The sequence below is a fragment of the Hemitrygon akajei genome, chromosome 1 (assembly GCF_048418815.1).
Source record: "Hemitrygon akajei chromosome 1, sHemAka1.3, whole genome shotgun sequence".
NCBI classification, from domain to species: domain Eukaryota; kingdom Metazoa; phylum Chordata; class Chondrichthyes; order Myliobatiformes; family Dasyatidae; genus Hemitrygon; species Hemitrygon akajei.
In genome coordinates, this window is record NC_133124.1 from 55,350,315 (window position 1) to 55,373,836 (window position 23,522).

Sequence of the window (23,522 nt, forward strand, 5' to 3'; positions counted from 1 at the left end):
TTGTGTGAAAGTGAAAACAGCTCTCTATAAAGTGATCTAAATTAATTATAAAACACAAAATAGACTTCCGGTAAGATGGCGATTGTTTAGCTGCTCCGAACTTTTGTTCCGTTACTGTCGCTACCTTTGCACTAAATGTCTCCATTTTTTAAACCTTAGTTAGGAATTATTTCGGTATCTCTAACTTGCCTGTGAATATATCTAACTTACAATGTCTAGCAAGAGTTCTAAATCCGGGAGAAAAGAAGCTATGACCCCGTCGGACGAGACGATGGTTGCACTTGGAAAGCTCCGAGACGAAATCTTAAAGGAATTTAAAACCGCTGGGGACTTCCGCAAGAGTTCTAAACCCGGGAGAAAAGAAGCTATGACCCCGTCGGATGAGACGCCGGTTGCGCTTGGAAAGCTCCGAGACGAAATCTTAAAGGAATTTAAAACCGCTTTCAAACAGTTAGAAGACAAACTGGATCGGTTCAATGATAAAGTGGACAAACATGCTGAACACTTATCTCGCATCGATTCGACTTCTGAAGATTTAGAAAGTCGTGTTCGATACTTGGAGACTCTCTGTTCCAGCTTAGAGGAAAAATCTAACAAACTTCTTTCCAAAATGGTGGATCTCGAAAATCGCAGCAGACGCTGTAATATCAGAATTCTGGGATTACCAGAGGCGACTGAAAAGGGATCAACCGTGAAATTTTTCGCCGAGTTTCTCTGTGAGTTATTCGGGAAAGATTTGCTTCCAAAGCCGCCCGAGCTCGAACGGGCACACAGGGTTTACGTTCCCCCCAGAATTCTGTGCTCCCGCCCGCGACCAGTAATCTTGTGTATCCATCAATACCAGGTAAAACACAGTCTGATCGTAGAGGCGCGTCGCAGGGGGTCTCTTCCTTTCAAGGATACAACCATTCGCTTTGTGGAAGATTTTGCACCCCAGACCTTAAAGATGCACGCTGAGTTTAAAGGCGCAATGAAAGTGCTTTTTGATCGTGGTTTCAAACCTTCCCTTCGTAACCCTACTGATCTACGAATCAAGCTTAATACCGGGAAATATAAGTGGTTCAAATCAGCGAAGGAAGCTGAAGCGTTTGTGGCAAGTCTTCCAGCTATCCAGCCATCTTCGGAATCTGATCGGACCTCATAAAATGGTGGATAAGTACTCCTCGTAGTAAAATTACTTTCTCTGGACTCGGAATTCACTTGAATTACTCAGACATTATTCATTGAAACTTTAAGGGCTGTTGACAATCTCTCCCGGGACTTGGTGTGTGTGTAATCTATTTTTATTCTTGTATAACTTTACCTACAGAGTTCTGCAACTAATTCTAACTTGTTTTGGAGGTTCGAAGTCTTTAGTGAAGGCCTCCCTGTTTGTCGGTTCACAGTTCAACTGCTGATTTATTTTTCCTTTGTTTTAAATATTTATTTATTTTATCTTTTTCTTTTCTTCACCCCTTTTTTCTAATCTCTGAATTTTTTTCTCCCTTCTCTGTAAATGGTTGATAAACACTCATCTTGAATTTATAACTTTCCCCTTCCTCTTCTTTTTTTCTTTTTCCTTCTTACCTTTTTTTTCCCTTTCTCTTACTTTATTCTTCTATAATGTTTCGCGGGTAGGTTAGTTTTGGTTTTCTTCCGATTTTCTCTGTATTAAGTTGTATATTTCTGCAGAAGGTGTTCTAATCTGTAGTTATGTTTTCTAGTGCACAAACTAGTTATTATTTGTTATAATATTTATACGGAAATGTTGTTAATGACACAGATCTGGAAGTTGTATTTGGGTTAATTTTTTTGGTAGAGCTAGCTACTTGTTTTGGTAGCCGTCTAGTTTTGGGTTGTGCGGGTGGGTTGAGTTTTCCAGTTCCAACATCTCTTTATTGCTTAGGAAATGTTTATATTTTGACCTTACGAATCTATGTTTACATCTCTGCTCCCAGACTGCTATTGTACTGCTTGACTTTTTATATGCCTGCTGCCTTTTATGCATTAGTAATTGATAATGGCTAGTGCACTTAAATTCGTGAGCTGGAATGTAAAGGGATTGAATCACCCTGTTAAAAGGAGGAAGGTATGCTCACATATCAAACAACTCAAAGCTGACATTGCTTTCCTTCAAGAAACTCATATTCATTGTTTTGATAACTCCCGGCTTCTGTCAAAGTGGGCGGGTCAGCATTTTCATTCATCCTTTGCCACTAAAGCTAGGGGAGTTTCCATTCTTATTAACTCAAATATTCCTTTTGAACTCCATAATAAAATATCTGATACAAATGGCCGTTTTATTATTGTTTCTGGTAAACTACATAACACTAAAGTTGCACTAGCAAACCTGTATGCCCCCAACTTTGATGATGTTAACTTTTTTGAACGGTTTTTTTCCTCACTACCAGACTTAAACTCATACTCTCTTATATTGGGTGGTGACTTCAACTGTTGGTTGGATCCTAAACTGGACCGATCGTCCTCTGTTACCAGATCACCTACTAAATCTGCCTTAGCTATTCAATCGGTTCTTAATTCAGATCTAAAGTTCCATAAGGTCTGGGGACCTTTTATCGAGTACTTTCATAACCTTCCTCTTGACTAGGGTTTTTTTTTGTTTTTTTTTTCTTTTTGGTCCCTTGTTTTCAGCTCCCTTTTTTTTTCTGGTAGTAGGCATTATTATCCTCTGTTGCTAAGTGTATTCACAGTCTGGGAGATTGACTGTCCGAACTTATACTCTTTATACTGTGTGGTGGTTGGTCTGGAGTTGTTGTTGTTTTTTTCTTGTGTTGTGGGGCTTGGGGAGGACGCTAAGCTCACTTGTCTTTAATGTAGGTGCTTTTTTGTTAAATTCTCTTCCTTTGTAGCATATTGTTGTTGTATGCTTAATCTTGCACTGTATTAATGCTCCTCATTGGGATTTGGGGTTTTTAATTTTGTAAAATGTTTTGAAAAACTAATTAAAAAATTTTTTTAAAAAACACACACAAAATAATTGATTGCATAAATAGTCACCCAATTCAAGTCAGTATTTAGTAGTTGCATCTTTGGCAGCAACTACAGCCTTGAGCCTGCATGGACGGGTCTCTATCAGCTTTGCACATCTGGACACTGCATATTTTTCCCTATTCTTCTTTACAAGACTGCTCAAGCTCTGTCAGATTGCACAGGGATTGTGAGCAAACAACCCTTTTCAAGTCCAGCCACGATTCTCAGTTTTACTGAGATCTGGACTCTGACTTGGCCACTCCATAACATTAACTTTGTTGTTTTAAAACCATTCCTGTGTTGCGTTGGCTTTATGCATGGGGTCATTGACTTGCTGGAAAACAAATCTTCTCCCAAGTTGTAGTTGCATCAGGTTTTCCTCCAGGACTTCCCTGTATTTTGCTGTACTTACTTCACCCTCTACCTTCACAAGCCTTCCAGAGACTGCAGAGAAGCATCCCCACAGCATGATGCAGCCACCACCATGCTTCACGGTAGCAATGGTATGTTTTTGATGATATGCCAAACATAGTGTTTAGTCTGATGGCCAAAAAGCTCAATTTTCATCTTATCAGACCATCAAACCTTCTTCCAGCTGAGTTGATTGATTGAATTCGGTTTATTGTCATTTAGAAACTACAACTGCAATGCAGTTAAAAAATGAAAAAACGTTCCTCCAGAATGATATCATAAAAGCACACGACAAAACAGACTACACCAGAAAATCCACATAACGTTTGGCAATTCCCAATCCAGAGAGGCTGCTGTGTATTAATATCATGCAACCATCATAGATTGTTCCCCGGAAAGGAGCTCCAAATCCACCAGACAAAACAAGACTACCCAGACACACCAAGCCAGGAGTCCAACTCTACACCCAACAAACCAAAAACTAAAGCTACAAGACCTACACAAAACTACATAGTTACAACATATAGTTACAACAGTGCAAACAATACCATAATTGATTTTTTTCTTAAATGTATCTATTTTAATGCTAGGAGCATTGTAAGAAAGGTGGATGAGCTTAAAGTGTGGATTGATACATGGAATTATGATGTTGTAGCTATTAGTGAAACATGGTTGCAGGAAGGGTGTGATTGGCAACTAAATATTCCTGGATTTAGTTGCTTCAGGTGTGATAGAGTAGGAGGGGCCAGAGGAGGAGGTGTTGCATTGCTTGTCCGAGAAAATCTTATGGCGGTGCTTTGGAAGGATAGATTACAGAGCTCCTCTAGGGAGGCTATTTGGGTGGAATTGAGGAATGGGAAAGGTGTAGTAACACTGATAGGAGTGTATTATAGGCCACCTAATGGGGAGCGTGAGTTGGAAGAGCAAATGTGTAAGGAGATAGCAGATATTTGTAGTAAACACAAGGTGGTGATTGTGGGAGATTTTAATTTTCCACACATAGATTGGGAAGCTCATTCTGTAAAAGGGCTGGATGGTTTAGAGTTTGTGAAATGTGTGCAGGATAGCTTTTTGCAACAATACATAGAAGTACCGACTAGAGATGGGGCAGTGTTGGATCTCCTGTTAGGGAATGCGATAGGTCAGCTGACAGATGTATGTGTTGGGGAGCACTTCGGGTCCAGTGATCACAATAGCATTAGCTTCAATATAATTATGGAGAAGGACAGGACTGGACCTAGAGTTGAGATTTTTGATTGGAGAAAGGCTAACTTTGAGGAGATGCGCAGGGATTTAGAGAGAGTGGAATGGGTCAAGTTGTTTTATGGGAAGGATGTAATAGAGAAATGGAGGTCATTTAAGGGTGAAATTATGAGGGTACAGAATCTTTATGTTCCTGTTCGGTTGAAAGGAAAGATTAAAGGTTTGAAAGCGCCATGGTTTTCAAGGGATATTAGAAACTTGGTTCGAAAAAAGAGGGATGTCTACAATAGATATAGGCAGCATGGAGTAAAGGAATTGCTCGAGGAATATAAAGAATGTAAAAGGAAACTTAAGAAAGAGATTAGAAAAGCTAAAAGAAGTTACGAGTTTGGTTTGGCAAATAAGGTGGAAGTAAATCCGAAAGGCTTCTACAGTTATATTAAAAGCAAGAGGATAGTGAGGGATAAAATTGGTCCCTTAGAGAATCAGGGTGGTCAGCTATGTGTGGAGCCGAGGGAGATGGGAGAGATTTTGAACGATTTCTTCTCTTCGGTATTCACTAAGGAGAAGGATATCGAATGGTGTAAGGTGTGGGAAACAAGTAAGGAAGTTATGGAACCTATGACAATTAAAGAGGTGGAAGTACTGGCGCTTTTAAGAAATTTAAAAGTGGATAAATCTCCGGGTCCTGACCGGATATTCCCCAGGACCTTGAGGGAAGTTTGTGTAGAGATAGCAGGAGCTCTGACGGAGATCTTTCAGATGTCATTAGAAACAGGGATTGTGCCGGAGGATTGGCGTATTGCTCATGTGGTTCCATTGTTTAAAAAGGGTTCTAGAAGTAAGCCTGGCAATTATAGACCTGTCAGTTTGACATCAGTGGTGGGTAAATTAATGGAAAGTATTCTTAGAGATAGTATTTATAATTATCTGGATAGACAGGATCTGATTAGGAGTAGCCAGCATGGATTTGTGCGTGGAAGGTCATGTTTGACAAACCTTATTGAATTTTTTGAAGTAGTTACGAGGAATGTTGACGAGGGTAAGGCAGTGGATGTAGTCTATATGGACTTCAGCAAGGCCTTTGACAAAGTTCCACATGGAAGGTTAGTTAAGAAGGTTCAGTCGTTAGGTATTAGTGCTGGAGTAATAAAATGGATTCAACAGTGGCTAGATGGGAGATGCCAGAGAGTAGTGGTGGATAATTGTTTATCGGGATGGAGGCCGGTGACTAGCGGGGTGCCTCAGGGATCTGTTTTGGGCCCAATGTTGTTTGTAATATACATAAATGATCTGGATGATGGGGTGGTAAATTGGATTAGTAAGTATGCTGATGATACTAAGGTAGGAGGTGTTGTGGATAATGAGGTGGGTTTTCAAAGCTTGCAGGGAGATTTATGCCGGTTAGAAGAATGGGCTGAACGTTGGCAGATGGAGTTTAATGCTGAGAAGTGTGAGGTTCTACATTTTGGCAGGAATAATCCAAATAGAACATACAGGGTAAATGGTAGGGCATTGAGGAATGCAGTGGAACAGAGAGATCTAGGAATAACAGTGCATAGTTCCCTGAAGGTGGAGTCTCATGTAGATAGGGTGGTGAAGAAGGCTTTTGGAACGCTGGCCTTTATAAATCAGAGCATTGAGTACAGAAGTTGGGATGTAATGTTAAAATTGTACAAGGCATTGGTAAGGCCAAATTTGGAATATTGTGTACAGTTCTGGTCACCGAATTATAGGAAAGATATCAATAAATTAGAGAGAGTGCAGAGACGATTTACTAGGATGTTACCAGGGTTTCAGCACTTAAGTTACAGAGAAAGGTTGAACAAGTTAGGTCTCTATTCATTGGAGCGTAGAAGGTTGAGGGGGGATTTGATCGAGGTATTTAAAATGTTGAGAGGGATAGATAGAGTTGACGTGAATAGGCTGTTTCCATTGAGAGTAGGGGAGATTCAAACGAGAGGACATGATTTGAGAGTTAGGGGGCAAAAGTTTAAGGGAAACACGAGGGGGTATTTCTTTACTCAGAGAGTGATAGCTGTGTGGAATGAGCTTCCTGTAGAAGTAGTAGAGGCCAGATCAGTTGTGTCATTTAAGGTAAAATTGGATAGGTATATGGATAGGAAAGGAGTGGAGGGTTATGGGCTGAGTGCGGGTAGGTGGGACTAGGTGAGATTAAGAGTTCGGCACGGACTAGGAGGGCCGGAATGGCCTGTTTCCGTGCTGTGATTGTTATATGGTTATATGTTATATGGTTAAAAGACCATGGGCACAGTAAAAATAGTCCAAAGATATTAAAAGACAAAGTTCAAAAGAAACCACCATACAGTTTCCACAAGTCCTCAGGGACCCGATAGACTCGTCATCCCACGCAGGTGGCGTAAGGGAATACCCCTGCTATGGACTTCCACGGCGCCACCGGACTTAGCCTCACAGGCGCAGCACACAATGAAAGCGCAGTCAGACCCAGTCTCACAGACGCAGCACACAGTGAAAGCGTCCCGACCACAGCGGACTCCAAGTCCATCGAACCTCTGAGCCTCCAACCATCCCCTCCGGCACAGCGTCTCTGTGCACCATCCTCTGCCGAGCGCACTACAACACCCCAGCCACCAGCAACGCGACCCCGAGGACTGGGGGCCTGTTCTTCCCAGCAGAGACCCTGGGAAGCAGCAGCAGCAGCAACGAAGAAGGCCTTCCTGGAGATTTCCAGATGTTCCTCTGTGCTCCCACGTCCGTTTGTCATCAGATTAGGATTGTACACAGCACCCCGCTTGATAAATAACAGATATCAACTCCGGAGAGGTCGCTGCAAACTGCGTCACGTCACCATCTTGAAGCAGGGTCTCCTACATGCCTTCTGACAAACTTTAGCTGAGATTTCATGTCAGTTTTTCCCAAGTGGTTTTGTCTTTGCCACTCTCCCATAAAGCTGCAACTGGTGAAGCACCCAGGCAATAGTAGTTGTGTGTGCAGTCTCACTGTTAATGTAATGGTCTTTCTGTAGAAGCACTGTTTGGGTTATGGTTAGATATTATGGGTGTTTTGGAATGTGAGTAGTCCAATGAGGGGAGTGTGTTTTTGTGCGTTGTGCCTGACACAGAGGTAATCTGGGCCCTTTATTCAGCGGAAGATGGAGAGAGAAGATGCCAGAAAGGAGAGGTCGCAGACACCAGAAAGGAGTGGACTTTGAGTGGGGCCGGGAATTGACGAAGCCCGGGGAAATCGATGGAGGATCAGTGAAATGGAAACAGTGAGTTCCAACCTGAGCACATTAGATAGATAGATAGATACTTTATTCATCCCCATGGGGAAATTCAACTTTTTTCCAATGTCCCATACACTTGTTGTAGCAAAACTAATTACATACAATACTTAACTCAGTAAAGAATATGATATGCATCTAAATCACTATCTCAAAAAGCATTAATAATAGCTTTTAAAAAGTTCTTAAGTCCTGGCGGTAGAATTGTAAAGCCTAATGGCATTGGGGAGTATTGACCTCTTCATCCTGTCTGAGGAGCATTGCATCGATAGCAACCTGTCGCTGAAACTGCTTCTCTGTCTCTGGATGGTGCTATGTAGAGGATGTTCAGAGTTATCCATAATTGACCGTAGCCTACTCAGCGCCCTTCGCTCAGCTACCGATGTTAAACTCTCCAGTACTTTGCCCACGACAGAGCCCGCCTTCCTTACCAGCTTATTAAGACGTGAGGCTGTTTCATTAAAATGGGCCCTTTTCTTTTTGTTTTCTTTACTAACCCTTTAGTCAAATTAAGAATTATAAAGCTAAATCGCTTTATTACATATGGTGCACAGTCTGTTATCTCGTGGTACTTATTTGTAACAGGGTAACAAATCACACAGCATCCACACAAACAGGAGGTTTTGCACCTCAATTTCATGTTTGGCAGGGCCAGAGATTGTCTTCCCTAGACTTACGCAGCCGACAGAATTTGAGGGTCACAAATCTTTCCCACCTCAGCCAAAGAAGCTTGCAACTCCTCCAGAGTTGTCATGGGTCTCTAGGTGGCCTCTCTACTAGACCCCTTCTTACAAGGTCACTCAGTTTTTGAGGCAGCCTGCTCGAGACAAATTTACAGCTGTGCCATATTTTTTTCCATTTCTTGATGATTGACTTAACTGTACTCCAAGGGATATTCAGTGACTTGGAAATTTGCTTGTATCCATCTCCTGACTTGTGCTTTTCAATAACCTTTCCACAGAATTGCTTGGAATATCCTTTTGTCTTCATGGTGTAGTTTTTGCCAGAATACTGACTCACCAGCAGTTGGACCTTCCAAATACAAGTGTATTTTTACTACAATCAATTGAAACACCTTGAATGCATACGGTCATCTCCATTTAGATAATTGTGTGGCTGCACCAATGATGATTTGGTGTGTCATATTAAAGGGGGTAAATACTTCTGCTATCAATTATTTTGTGTTTTATATTTGTTATTAATTTAGATCACCTTGTAGAGATCTGTTTTCACTTTGACACAAACAAGACCTTTTCTGTTGATCAATGTCAAAAAAAGGCCAAATTAAATCTACTGTGATCCAATGTTGTAAAACAATAAAACACGCAAATTTCCAAGGAGGGCAAATACTTTTTATAGGCACTGTATATGTAGTTGTGCACAGACACAAGTTGGTGACAAGTACATTTGCCAATCACCACAATAGGTCAACGGCAGATGTAATCTCAATGGCTCTTCACACAGCTTTAGACCACTTGAACAACACAAACACCAATGTCCGGATGTTGTTCATCAACTATAACTCAGCACTTATTACCATCATTCCCACATCGAGAAGTTGCAGAACTTGGGTCTCTGTACCTCCCCCTGCAATCCGATCATCAACTTCCTAACCGAAAAACCGCAATCTGTGCGAATTGGTGATAACATCTCCTCCTCGCTGATTATCAACACTGGTACACCTCAAGGGTGTGTGCTTAGCCCACTGCTCTGCTCTCTCTATATACCCATGGCTGCGCAGCTAGGTATAGCTCAAATACCATCTATAAATTTGCTGACGATACAACCATTGTTGGTACAATCTCAGGTGGTGACAAGAGGGCATACAGGACTGAGATATGCCAACTAGTAGACTGGTGTCACATCAACAACCCGGCACTCAATGTAATTAAGACATAAGAGCTGATTGTGGACTTCCAGAAGGGTAAACGAAAGAACACATACCAATCTTCAGAGGGATCAGAAGTAGAGAGAGTGAGTAGTTTCAAGTTTCTGGGTGTCAAGATCTCTGAGGAGCTAACCTGGTCCCAACATGCAGTTATAAAGAAGGTAAGACAGCGGCTATATTTCATTAAGAGTTTGAAGAGATTTGTTATGTCACTAAATATACTCAAAAACAGACAGACATACTTTATTGATCCCGAGGGAAATTGGGTTTCGTTACAGCCGCACCAACCAAGAATAGAGTAGAAATATAGCAATATAAAACCATAAATAATTAAATAATAATAAGTAAATTATTCCAAGTGGAAATAAGTCCAGGACCAGCCTATTGGCTCAGGGTGTCTGACACTCCGAGGGAGGAGTTGTGAAGTTTGATGGCCACAGGCAGGAATGACTTCCTATGACGCTCAGTGTTGCATCTCAGTGGAATGAGTCTCTGGCTGAATGTACTCCTGTGCCTAACCAATACATTATGGAGTGGACGGGAGTCATTGTCCAACTTGGACAGCATCCTCTTTTCAGACACCACCGTCAGAGAGTCCAGTTCCACCCCCACAACATCACTGGCCTTACGAATGAGTTTGTTGGTTCTGTTGGTGTCTGCTACCCTCAGCCTGCTGCCCCAGCACACAACAGCAAACATGATAGCACTGGCCACCACAGCCTCGTAGAACATCCTCAGCATCGTCCAGCAGATGTTAAAGGACCTCAGTCTCCTCAGGAAATAGAGACGGCTCTGACCCTTCTTGTAGACAGCCTCAGTGTTCTTTGACCAGTCCAGTTTATTGTCAATTCGTATCCCCAGGTATTTGTAATCCTCCACCATGTCCACACTGACCCCTTGAATGGAAACAGGGGTCACCAGTGCCTTAGCCCTCCTCAGGTCCACCACCAGCTCCTTAGCCTTTTTCACATTAAGCTGCAGATGATTCTGCTCGCACCAGTGCTGGGACCTCCTATTTGTAAAATATATTAATGATCTGAATGAAAACATATGTTATCTGATGAGTAGGTTTCCAGAGGAGACAAAAATCAGTGGAGCTGAGAAGATTGTCAGAGGATACAGCAGGACGCCGATCAGCTAGCAATTGGTGGAATAAATTAGAGATATAATATAAATTGGACAAATATACATTAAGTGACAGGACCTTGAGGAGCCCTGATGTAAATAAGGATCTTGGGGTGCAAATTCTGCACTCTCCAACTACCCCTCTCTACTTCTACTTGTGGTCACCCAACTACCTACTGCCAATACTTTTGGCATGACAACCATACTAATTCAGCATTTGGGTGTCTTGCAGCACACAAAATGTACCTGAATAATTATCTGAAAGAAAAAAAATTACAGGGCTCAGGGAAAAGAATAGACACACAGAAATATTTGAGAAAATAGAGGCAACTGCATGAGTAGATTCCTTCCAAGCTCTAACCATTCCAGAATTTCTACCACAGATGCCTCCATTGTGTGTAACTGCAATAATCAATCATTTTCCTGAAACCAGAAAGTGTAACACAAATCACATTACACGATCCTCAATGATGTGAAAATCCACTCTCCTAACTTCTAGTCCCATATTCCAAACCCTTTAAGAACTGAATTATCAACTAATTTTGGATTCATCGTGACTTTACTTAACATTGACTTACCATCATTGAGATCCTGAAGTAGGCTTTCTTGACATGAGAAGTCCAGTTTCACTTGTATGTTAAGTGTAAAGTAAGCAATCTTCCCAGATTCAAGAGGCAACTGCGATAGCAATTCTTCTGAGTTCCAGGAAAGAAAATCAGCATTCAATTTTTCTGTGGAAGACCACAAATGTTGATTTGCAAATCACCAAAACATTAACTGATAAATTATTAATAATTAAATATCATTCAATGAGGAGCAAACAGGTCATAGCTAGAGAAACTCAGCAAGCAGGTCAGAAAACATCTGTATTGAAAGATAGAGAGGAGGGTGGAACAAGAGCTAGGAGGCAGTAGATGGATACCAATGAGAGTGGAGGGTAGGGTAATAGGCAGATGGGAAAGGGAGAGTAGCAGTACTGGTAGAAGTGATAAATGAAAGTAACAAAGGGCTCAATTTGATGGAATATCATACCATTAGTTTGGAATGCAAGGTACTGTCCTAGTTTACATTTGGCCTCACCGTGAAGGTGGAGAAAAATGACAATATTAATTGTTTTCTTGTTAAAAAATTGCATATAATTTGTTTACTCCATGAATGCTATTAATATGAGCTAAGTGTCTGTGATGACGCTACTAGCAAGCTTTCTCTGCACCTGTATTTACATGTACTTGATTACGAGAATAAACTTGATTTTAAATTATACAGCAAATTAATGCTTCAGCAATCACAAAGAAAGGCACAAACCAAGTAGGTATAATCTCATTGTTATTATGGAAACATGGCTGCTGAAGAACCTGCAACAAGGAAAAGCAGGTACTGTGCACTATACTGCAAGATCAGTGCAACAGTGAGATATGATCTTGGTTTGACAGGCCATTACACAGACAAGATACAATTGGCTTAAGTTAAGAAATAGATGAGAACACAAAATAATGCTGTTATTTGAAAACCACTAAAAGGCAGCTGTAATATTAGGCATGACACAAATCACATATTATAAGTACATGTAACAGGAATAATAATGTAACCAAGGAAGATTTTAACCTGTAAACATAGGAATGAATCAAATTTGCTGTAATAAGGTCGAACACAAATCTGTGGAATATATATGTTTTTTTCTTGCTTGAGGAACCAAATGAGACACAACCATTGTAGATCTTGTGTGTGTATTGAGAAAGGGCTGATTGATCTTGTTGTCAAATGGTCTTTGGAGAATGGTGATCAGCTACCAATAGAATTTGATATCAAATTTGTAAATGATGTGTTTCAATTCAAAACCTTAATTTATACTGTAAATGCAACAATGAAAGTACAAGAACAATTGGCTCTGGTTGATTGGGAGATTGAAATGCAGGGCACTCCACATGCAATGTTTATCAATTAAGGAAATAATGTACAAGTTGCAAAATTAAAATTCTTAATACACCAAAATCCACCAGGCAAGTTAATCATCCGTGCCTAACAAAAAATAAAGAATACTAAATCAAAGTAATAAGTTTATAAAATTTCTAGAAACAGCAACATTATCTCTCAGCTTCTGATCTAATTCCCACTCTTTCCCTTCCCTCAGCTACCTTTCATCCCCATCACCTGCTAAGCTCTTGCTTTGTTCCTTCCCAGCTTTTCATACGGGCTATCTGTCTTACTTTACATCCAGATGAAGAGTCTCAACCCATAACATCAAATGTCCATCTCCCTCCACTGATGATGCCTGGCACCAAGTTCCTCCAACACAGAGAATTTTTTAAGAGGAGGTTTTGGAAATAATGGATGTTCAGGATATCTCAAGTCAGAAACTATGCAGATTGAGAGGCTGTAAATCTGACTTCACTTTTTAAATTGAGGGGAGGATGAAAACACACATCTACCAATATGTTAGTCAAACAACATTTCATAAGGAAAATGCATGAAACTCTACTGAAGGAAGACAAAACTTCAAATCTGGAGAAACATAATTTTCTCATTGAACATACCACATTTTCTGAGCCATTAATTCAACTAGCCATTAGCAAGCTTGATCATGCTATCACCCCCTAGCTTTTTACACTACAGTCGGCCCTCCTTATCTATGAGGGATTGGTTCTGGGACCCCTTGCGGATACCAAAATTTGAAGATGCTCAAGTCCCTTATTCAACCTGGCTTAATACGGTGGACCTTAAGACTCTGCGGAACCCCAAACCTTATTTAGCCTGTATCAGTGCGGTGGACATTAGGACCCAGCTGCAGAGCTCTGAATCCGCAGTGTTTCTGTTCACGAAAATCATCATGATCATGATTGAAAATAAAGTGGAAATAATAAAGCAATCGGAAAGAGGTGAAACACCATTGGTCATTGAAAAAGTGTTAGGCTACGTTGGTTAACGATCAGAACAACTTTAAAGGATAAAATGAGAAAGGCTCTGCCCCAATGAAAGCTACAATTATTACTAAGCAACGCAGCAGTTTAATTATTGGGTTTGGGGTTTTTGATCCTCCACATCAACCAGGCAAGGTGGCAAGCGCACTCTGGAGCAATCTGTCACTAGATTAAACTTGGGAACTTCCGTTCCTGAGCCCGGTGTTGAAACATACGTTTTTAAGTGTTTTATATGCATAGAAAGGTAAAATATAAATTATATACTAAGACAAACGTTTGACTAACTGACACTAAATAATACCGGATGGACCTGTTCCGACTTAATTAGTAAGAGAACTTCCAATTTTTTTCGATCCCAATCCACGATAACCCGCGCACATCCTTCCGTATACTTTAAAGATAAATAGATAGATACTTTATTCATCCCCATGGGGAAATTCAACTCTTTTCCAATGTCCCATACACTTGTTGTAGCAAAACTAATTACATACAATACTTAACTCAGTAAAAAATATGATATGCATCTAAATCACTATCTCAAAAAGCATTAATAATAGCTTTTAAAAAGTTCTTAAGTCCTGGCTGTAGAATTGTAAAGCCTAATGGCATTGGGGAGTATTGACCTAAAAATCCTGTCTGAGGAGCATTGCATCGATAGTAACCTGTCGCTGAAACTGCTTCTCTGTCTCTGGATGGTGCTATGTAGAGGATGTTCAGAGTTATCCATAATTAACCGTAGCCTACTCAGCGCCCTTCGCTCAGCTACCGATGTTAAACTCTCCAGTACTTTGCCCACGACAGAGCCCACCTTCCTTACCAGCTTATTAAGACGTGAGGCGTCCCTCTTCTTAATGCTTCCTCCCCAACACGCCACCACAAAGAAGAGGGCGCTCTCCACAACTGACCTATAGAACATCTTCAGCATCTCACTACAGACATTGAATGACGCCAACCTTCTTAGGAAGTACAGTCGACTCTGTGCCTTCCTGCACAAGGCATCTGTGTTGGCAGTCCAGTCTAGCTTCTCGTCTAACTGTACTCCCAGATACTTGTAGGTCTTAACCTGCTCAACACATTCTCCATTAATGATCACTGGCTCCATATGAGGCCTAGATCTCCTAAAGTCCACCACCATCTCCTTGGTCTTGGTGATATTGAGACACAGGTAGTTTGAGTTGCACCATATCACAAAGTCCTGTATCAGTTTCCTATACTCCTCCTCCTGTCCATTCCTGACACACCCCACTATGGCTGTGTCATCAGCGAACTTCTTCACATGGCAGGACTCCGAGTTATATTGGAAGTCTGATGTGTACAGGGTGAACAGGACCAGAGAGAGTACGGTTCCCTGCGGCGCCCCTACAGTCTCCCAACCGCACATACTGAGGTCTATCTGTCAAGTAGTCCATTATCCAATCCACCATGAGAGAGTCTACTCCCATCTCCGTTAGTTTGTGCCTTAAGATCTTGGGCTGGATGGTGTTAAAGGCACTAGAGAAGTCAAGGAATGTAATCCTCACAGCACAACTGACCCCCTCTAGGTGACAGAGTGATTTGTGCAGCAAATACGTGATAGCATCCTCCACTCCCACCTTCTCCTTATACGCAAACTGAAGAGGATCCTGGGCGTGCCTGGTTTGTGGCCTCAGATTCTGTATTATCAGCCGCTCCATGGTCTTCATCATGTGCGACGTCAAGGCAACAGGTCTGAAGTCATTCAACTCCTTTGGTTGTGGTTTCTTCGGTACCGGGACAATACAGGATGTTTTCCACTGTCTGGGTACTCTTCTCTAAATCATCTCTAGATTACTTATAATACCTAATACAATGTAAATGCTGTGTAAATAGTTGTTATACTGCATTGTTTAGGGAATAATGACAAGGAAAAAAAGTCTGTACATGCTCGAACAACAAGTGCTGGAAGAGCACTTCTGGGTTTTCGCGATTCGCGGTTGGTTGAATTTGCGGATAAGGAGGGCCGACTGTAGTTCTTGTTTACTGCCATTGCAGTTAGCTTTCAATTCACCACTTGCAACTGAGGACCCCTCCCATCTATTATAAGGAAATAAAGGTTACTCTTATTCCCCTTACAATAAATGTGAATTAATTTTCCCACACATTAGAATCATTTGTTATTTTCATTACAATCCATGTTATTCCAATTACTTAATATCAACAGTTATCTTACATACACTCACAATGCTGGACTGTACTTTTTCTCATAGATGCTGCCTGACCTGCTGAGTTCCTCCAGCACTTTGTGCATGTTGTTCGTATTTCAAGCAACTGCAGATTTTCTCTCATTTGTTACCTTATATATTCAATCACTGCGTAAAGAATTTATTGGGATTTAACAAAGATTTCATCATAATATTACACTGTGGCAAAAAACTGTGTACTAAACTGTCCTCCACTGATTCTTTGCATTTGCTGCACCCAACCACAGCATATCCCACATACCTCTTAACAGGTAGTCCTAAACTTTTGAGTATATCAGTTCACAGTACTTGGACATGGATCACACCTTGCTCTGGAATGCCTCTTAAATCTTCGGCATACTAGAGAATACACACACATTCACACAGTACTGTGCAAAAATATCAGGCTTTTATATTTAGCTAGGATCCCCAAGACTTTTGCACAGCACTGTAGTAATTTTATGTATTGCACTATACTGCTGCTGCTGCAAAAAATATTTCATGACATATATGAGTGATGATAAACCTGATTCTGATACGAGTCTCTATTGTGAACTGAGACTGGGAAGGGGGCAAGAAAAGAAGAAAAGGAGGTTTGGAAAAGGGGAAGGGAGAGGTGAGGAAGCAGGAAGCATGAGAGACACTTTCTGTAATGATCAATTGTTCAGAATCCAATTATTTTGACTGGTCCCTCAGGGCTGGGAGTATCTGCACCCATACCATTCCCTGCCCTGGCACACCTTCTCTGCTACCTGTCCCACACCCATCCAGCAGCACTTCACCCTCACCATTCCCAACATCCTATGCTCCTGCCTGATTTACAAACCCTCTTTCCTCTACATTTTGACAAATACAATCTGTGCTATGTATATATGTCCGACTTTTTACAGACACTGCTAGAAACTGTAAGATGAGACCAACAGCCATATATGATACATCTGCATCAAATACATTTCACTGCCTCTCAGATCCGAGAAAAATAGCTACTTGACAAATATGGAGTCGTGTATATTTTGACTTCTCACTTCCAAAATAAATCTTTCATTGCTTGTTTTCCACTGACTTGTAGGTGGACTTTGTCCCAAAACAGATGCGTAGAAGACTGGGACGTACAGATTTAGAACACCTAGCTTTCATGGAAATAGAAGAATTTGCAGGTGCTGGAATTTGGAGGAATAGTCAGAAGATGCCAGTCAGAAAATATCTTGTCAGTTCAGATGAAGTGTCTTCACTAAACTATCAACTGTCTATTTCTATCAGATGCTGCCCTGAAGTTTCTCCAGCTTTTTGTTTACTGCCATCTTTCATGGTTTCTCAGGAGATTTTTTTGTTGCCGAGGAAGTACAAATGGAAGTCAACACCTCAGCTCGGACAAAAAAAACACTTATTTTATGGTAACTACCTTTATCTTGCACAATTTTATTTAGTTTTGTTTAGAGATACACCACAGAATAGGCCCTCAAGCTCTTCAATCAACACTGTCCAGCAACCCCCTGATGACCTGAATTTAACCTTAACACAATCACAGGAAAATTTACTATGGCCAATTAACCTACCCGGTACATTCTTAGATTGTGGGAGGAAACCAGAGAACCAAGGGAACACCCATGCATTCCATAGGAACGTAGAGAGGACGTCAGGATCGAACTCTGAACTCCAATGCCCAGAGCTGTAATAGTTTCATGCTACCTTCAATGCTACTGTCACACCCAATCATGAGAATACTACCATACAGAATGCAATAGCTCAATGTGGCAACGAATCATTACCACACCACACTCTTTGTGCACAATAGCAAGTATTAAGTACAAGTTTGTCAGTCTTGTCCATGTCATACAAATAGAAAAAAAATACACAATTGATAAGACTTGGATGATAAAGCTTTTCTTGCTGGTGAGCATTTTGTAGTTTTCTAATTGTAATCAAATGGCAGTAGATCCTATGGAAATTTGTCAAGCATATACAGAGTCAATGGCTTTCTTGTCTACATTAGATTGAGCCAACAGTCACCTCACTACAAAATAGTTAATGAAAGATATGTTTTTCAATTACTCCAAAAACACAATCAAGCATTCATGAAAAGCTTTTATGAAATGATCTGTTGCTTCTTATAAACAAAATAAGATTTATTTTAATTAAGGTGTCAATTTAACAGAAATAACTTAAATTTAATTGATACAAGAATAACACATGTACCACCCAAAAACCTGCATGATAATAATCAATTTCAAGTTTCTTGGGGCGGAGGGGGCTGGCATGGGGTGGTATCATGAATGAAGAATATGGGATTGTCCAGTAAAGATGGTAAGGAGGAAGATATTCTTCTCCTGAAGGATCTTCAGTCCTAATTGGCTTTTGTCAAGGGCAGGTTGTACCTTACGAACCTAATTGAATTTTTTGTGGATGTGACTAAACACATTGATGAAGGAAGAACAGTGGATGTAACGTACAGGTTTCCCCCGCTATCCAAATGTAGAGCGTTCCTATGAAACCGTTTGTAAGCCGAAATGTCGTAAAGCGAAGAAGCAATTACCATTAATTTATATGGGAAAAAATTTTTGAGCGTTCCCAGACACAAAAAATAACCTACCAAATCAAACCAAATAACACATGAAACCTAAAATAACACTAACATATAGTAAAAGCAGGAATGATATGATAAATATACAGCCTATATAAAGTAGAAATATTGTATGTACGGTGTAGTTTCACTTATCAAAATCGAGAAAACAGCAAGCCAAAATCGATTTGGAGAGAAAAAAAATCAGCATGTACACGCATGTGCACACAACTGCCTGCACAAGGCCTCACAGTAATGGTAGTCCTTCTCGGGTAAAAACACATATAAAGCGAGGTTACAGTGGGACATTGATAGGATGCAAAACTGGCCTGAGAAGTAACAGATGGAGTTCAACCCAGATAAGTGTGAAGTGATTCATTTTGGTAGGTCGAATATGATGGCAGAATATAGTAATTAATGGTAAGACTCTTGGCAGTGTGGAGGATCAGAGGGATCTGGGAGTTCGAGTCCATAGGACACTCAAAGCAGTTGCACAGGTTGACTCTGTGATTAAGAAGGCATACGGTGTATTGGCCTTCATTAATCGTGGTATTGAATTTAGGAGCCAAGAGGTAATGTTGCATCTACATAGGACCCTAGTCAGACCCCACTGTGCTCAGTTCTAGTCGCCTCACTACAGGAAGGATGTGGAAACCATAGAAAGGGTGCAGAGGAGATTTACAAGGATGTTGCCTGGATTGGGTAGCATGCCTTATGAAAACACGTTGAGTGAACTTTGCCTTTTCTCCTTTGAGCGACAGAGGATGAGAGGTGACCTGATAAGAGGTGTATAAGATGATGAGAGGCATTGGTTGTGTGGATAGTCAGAGGTTTTTTCCCAGGGCAGAAATGGCTGCCACAAGAGGGCACAAGTTTAAGTTGCTTGGAAGTAGGTACAGAGGAGATATCAGGATAAGTTTTTTACTCAGAAAGTGGTGAGTACGGGGAATGGGCTGCCGTCAATGGTGGTGGAGGCAGACACGATAGGGTCTTTTAAGAGACTTTTGGATAGGTACATGGGTAAGCCTAGTAATTTCTAAGGTAGGGACATGTTTGGCACAACTTAGTGGGCCGAAGGGCCTGTATTGTGCTGTAGGTTTTCTATGTTTCTAATTCTGGAACAAAGAAAGCTGTTGAAATTGAGTCATTGAGTACATACAAGATGGAGATGCAGATTTTTAGACTACAGGAGAGAACAAGGAGAAAAGTGAACTGAAAGCAGAGATGAGATTAGACCATGATCTTAATGAATGGTGCAGTAGGTTTAAGGCTGACCCCTGTTTTTTTCTTTGGCTCTTGCTCATATAAAACAGAACAATGGAGTAAACAAAGACAGCTGTTAAATTCTCCAAGGTATTTCTGAAAAGGAGTCAATCTCCCTCACTTCCAGCTTCTTTCGGTTAAGATTTACGTTTTTTTTTATGTGTAAACATATTATAGTTCAGGTTGTAGGCAATATACCTTCTTTTTCTAAATATAGCTCTGTGGTGATAAAAGTTCTGATTAACTTTTTTATATATCGTAAGTTTAGCTTGGAGTTGGGTAGTGGGAGGGTGGGGTGGTAACTAACTTTATATGATTCTGCTATGGGTGTTTTTTCTTAATTGTTATGAACTGTACATTTGAATAATTAGTTTTGCACTGTATAAACCTTTTTTACTGTTTTTTTGTTTTGTCACATCGTAGAAACTCATAAAAAAAAGAAAAAAAGGCTTCAATCAAGTCTTATTGACATGGTTACCCAGCTAATTAAATCTAGCCCAGATTTCCTAAAATAATTTTTTCAAATGCATATCATATGTGTCATTACAAAATTCCCCAATTACCTCCAGCATTTAGTGATGCAATTACAACTTTTGACAATACCATATTATTTTCAGTCTTGGTCAATAACAATATAGAAATAGCTACAGAATAATTTTCGCTGTAATGCATTGGTCCAAGTAACCAAATTCTATAATGGCAATCATAAAACATTGCTTTTCTACTTTCCTTTATTCCCTACTTCAAAAACCAACACAAACAGGGTAGAAACAGAGGTTCACAGAGATTTTAAAATTGTAAGAAACACAGTAAGAAGAATGAATTTGTGCTTTCACTCAAAGAAGATAATGTTCAAAATCAAGGCAGTAATGATTCAGAAATAAAACATAGAAGTAGGTAGAATGGTAATGAACTAATTGTTCAGACACATCAAGTAGTACTTAAGTTAAGCAGCATGCCACAGCTTTGCTCAAACTCGTTGAATTTAAGAGTAGATGAAAAGCTAGCAGTTAGCGCAAGCTTAATGGCTTTGGCCTTTTGAATGGTTTAATATCTTTTAAAAAAACTGACTCAAGTAAAAGTTGTATTGGACAAAATAAAATTAATTTGCAATTGGCAGGTTATATGTCCCATTAAGATTAGGCAGGACTGCAAAATATCTTGTGGCTCAAATGCATCAAAAACATACAGTATATTAGCTTGTTTCTTAATGTTTTATCACACAAACTATAGTTTGTACAGTCTGTAATTATGCATGGATGGGCATTTTGAACACTTCCAACTTGAAAAAACTTAATTTAGAACAGTGAACTCTTTGTTAATTACATGCCAAAAACAAAAACAAAGTTTAAGGCTATGAATAGATGCTCAACAAGAGCACTACTGGAGGGTTAAGACTTCAAAGTTTCATTATATTACAACAGGAAACAGACATTTCTTCTCTGAACACAGATTAATACCAACCTTTGTCATTTATGTTCTTTGCAGAAACTTCCAATGTTTCCAAAGATTCCGTACCAATATTCTCCAGCTTGATGGTCAGCTGTTGCAATTCCCCATTAAAGAGTTGAGCAGATGCACTAGTAAATATCTCCTCACCGAACAATGGCACCATTGTCTGAGCAGATCTAAATTAAAACATTAGCTGGTATTAGTACTCTATAAATTTTGTGTAACACTCTAAGAAAATGTTACCATTGGTAGCAACTTTGGGCAACAGCAAAGGAACCATATTTTTGTTCCAATGCCACTTATAAATTGGACCTACAATAATTTACAATTTATTGAAGGTAAAATTAGGTAACAAAATACTTGAAAATTTTAAATAATCCCATGCCTTGGCTTACTAACATAATCTTAAAAATACAAGGTGTGAAGCTGTAAATTTGTAATGATTAATATATACTTCAAAAATTTCCTTGCAAAGATATAACCTTATAGTGCTATACAGAATTGGTTCTTTCTGATGAAAGGTCATCAGCCTGAAATAGCTAACTTCTTTCTCTTTCCACCAATGTACCACCAGCATTTTCTCCTTCTGCTTTGAATTACTTAGCACTTTATTTTGTAAGACTATACTTGATTAATATTTTTAGAATTTCACTTCTGGGTTCCAGTGACATCATCGTTGAGAATGGCAGCTTAAGTCACTAGCTCCTCCAGAAAAACGCGTATTAAGCCCCATTAACCCATCAAATATGGTATTTTTCGAAAGTATTTGAACTGATAAGAGGGGCAAGAATGGGCAAAAAGAATGGAAATAAAAAAAGTGACACTGCGGAGCCTGCGGCCAAGAGGAGTGCAGCGAGCAGCTCTCCTACCTGACCGCGTGCTAGCGAGGCAGACGCTGGGCCTCGTTCAGGCAAAACGACAAATATGATCGCAATTTTGAAAAAGATAAGGGAGTTCCAGAAAGATATAAAACAGCAGCTACATGATATTAAGTCAGAGCTCGCCAACGTCAATCAAAAAATAGCGGTGGCAGAGACTCGAATTGAGAAGGTGGAAGATTGCGTTCAAAATGTGGAACGGATACTAAGTAAGACGATAAAAATATTAAATCAACAAGAAGGTAAACTGCTTCACCTGGAGGGAAAATCACGGCAGAAAAATATCAGAATATACAACGTTCCTGAAGGAGCGGAGGGCTTGTCTATGATGGAGTTTGTTGGAAAGTTGCTGCGAGACGCACTGGAGCTTCCCTCAACTATGGAGCTGGAAATTGAGAGAGCACATCGTGCGCTCGTTCCGAAGCCTGCCCGAGATAGAGCACATAAGCCACACTCAATAATAATTAAATTCCTTTGATACAGTACCAAGGCGGAGATTCTACGAAAGGCCTGGGGTAAGAAAAGGGCGCTTTTAGATGATAAATTAATATATTTCAACCAAGATTACCCCCCCCCCCCACTGCGGTCCTGCAGAAATGTAAAGAATACTCTGAAGTAAAGCGAATACTAAAACAAGAAAGGATTAGATTCCAAACTCCGTACCCTGCTAAACTTCGAGTGTTTTATCAAGATGGGATCCAACTGTATCAAACTGTGGAAGAGGCGATTACAGACATGAAGGCCAGAGGGTTGCCCGTCAGCGTGATCAAACTGAGGGAAAGCCTGGTAGAGGAATTATCCTGCTCCGCTTGGGAAATAGTGCAAGAATCGAGAAGGCAGGAGATGGGAGGAAGCTGAGATAAGTATATCAGGAAGAGACTGGGAGTTTTCCAAAGGCAGCCCTCACCCCCTGCAGAAGAGCCATAAGATTTGGCTAACTTTAAAAATGTTGAGAAGCTAAACAGAAGCAAAAGTAGACGGTGATATACCTATCTCCAGAAATACTTATTATAATGTGGATTTTATATTACTTAGTTCTTATTCTTTATTCGCTCACTTACTCCTTTTTCCCCACCAAAATGAGAATATATATGTGCATGTATGTGTATGTATGTAATATATGTATATATGTGTGTGTGTGGGTGTGTGCGCATATATGTGTGTATATATATAGAAGTACACAGGGAAATCTCTTCTGTGTAATGGATTTGTTCACTGACTTTCATGAATACTGCAATGGGGGTCCTCAACTCACAAGTAGAAGGGGTTACCCCCCACAGCTAGACATTTCCTCTAGCTCAACACAGAGTCATCTACTAGAGACCTCAGCCCTGGAATCACACATTCGTTGCCAGTTTTGTTATTATTTGCGTTTCTTGGTTCTTATTTGT

General features: G+C 40.3%; 1 protein-coding gene across 4 annotated transcripts in view; it reads right to left on the reverse strand.

Moving 5' to 3' along the window:
- Positions 1-23,522, reverse strand: part of trappc9 (trafficking protein particle complex subunit 9) — a 535,810-nt gene that overhangs the window by 375,880 nt on the left and 136,408 nt on the right. For all 4 annotated transcript variants that reach the window (XM_073043422.1, XM_073043433.1, XM_073043451.1 and 1 more), the window contains 2 exons: positions 21,266-21,429; positions 11,441-11,593 (listed from right to left, as the gene is read on the reverse strand). In XM_073043422.1, coding sequence (XP_072899523.1) covers positions 11,441-11,593; positions 21,266-21,429 — 317 coding nt within the window. The remainder of the gene's footprint in view (positions 1-11,440; positions 11,594-21,265; positions 21,430-23,522) is intronic.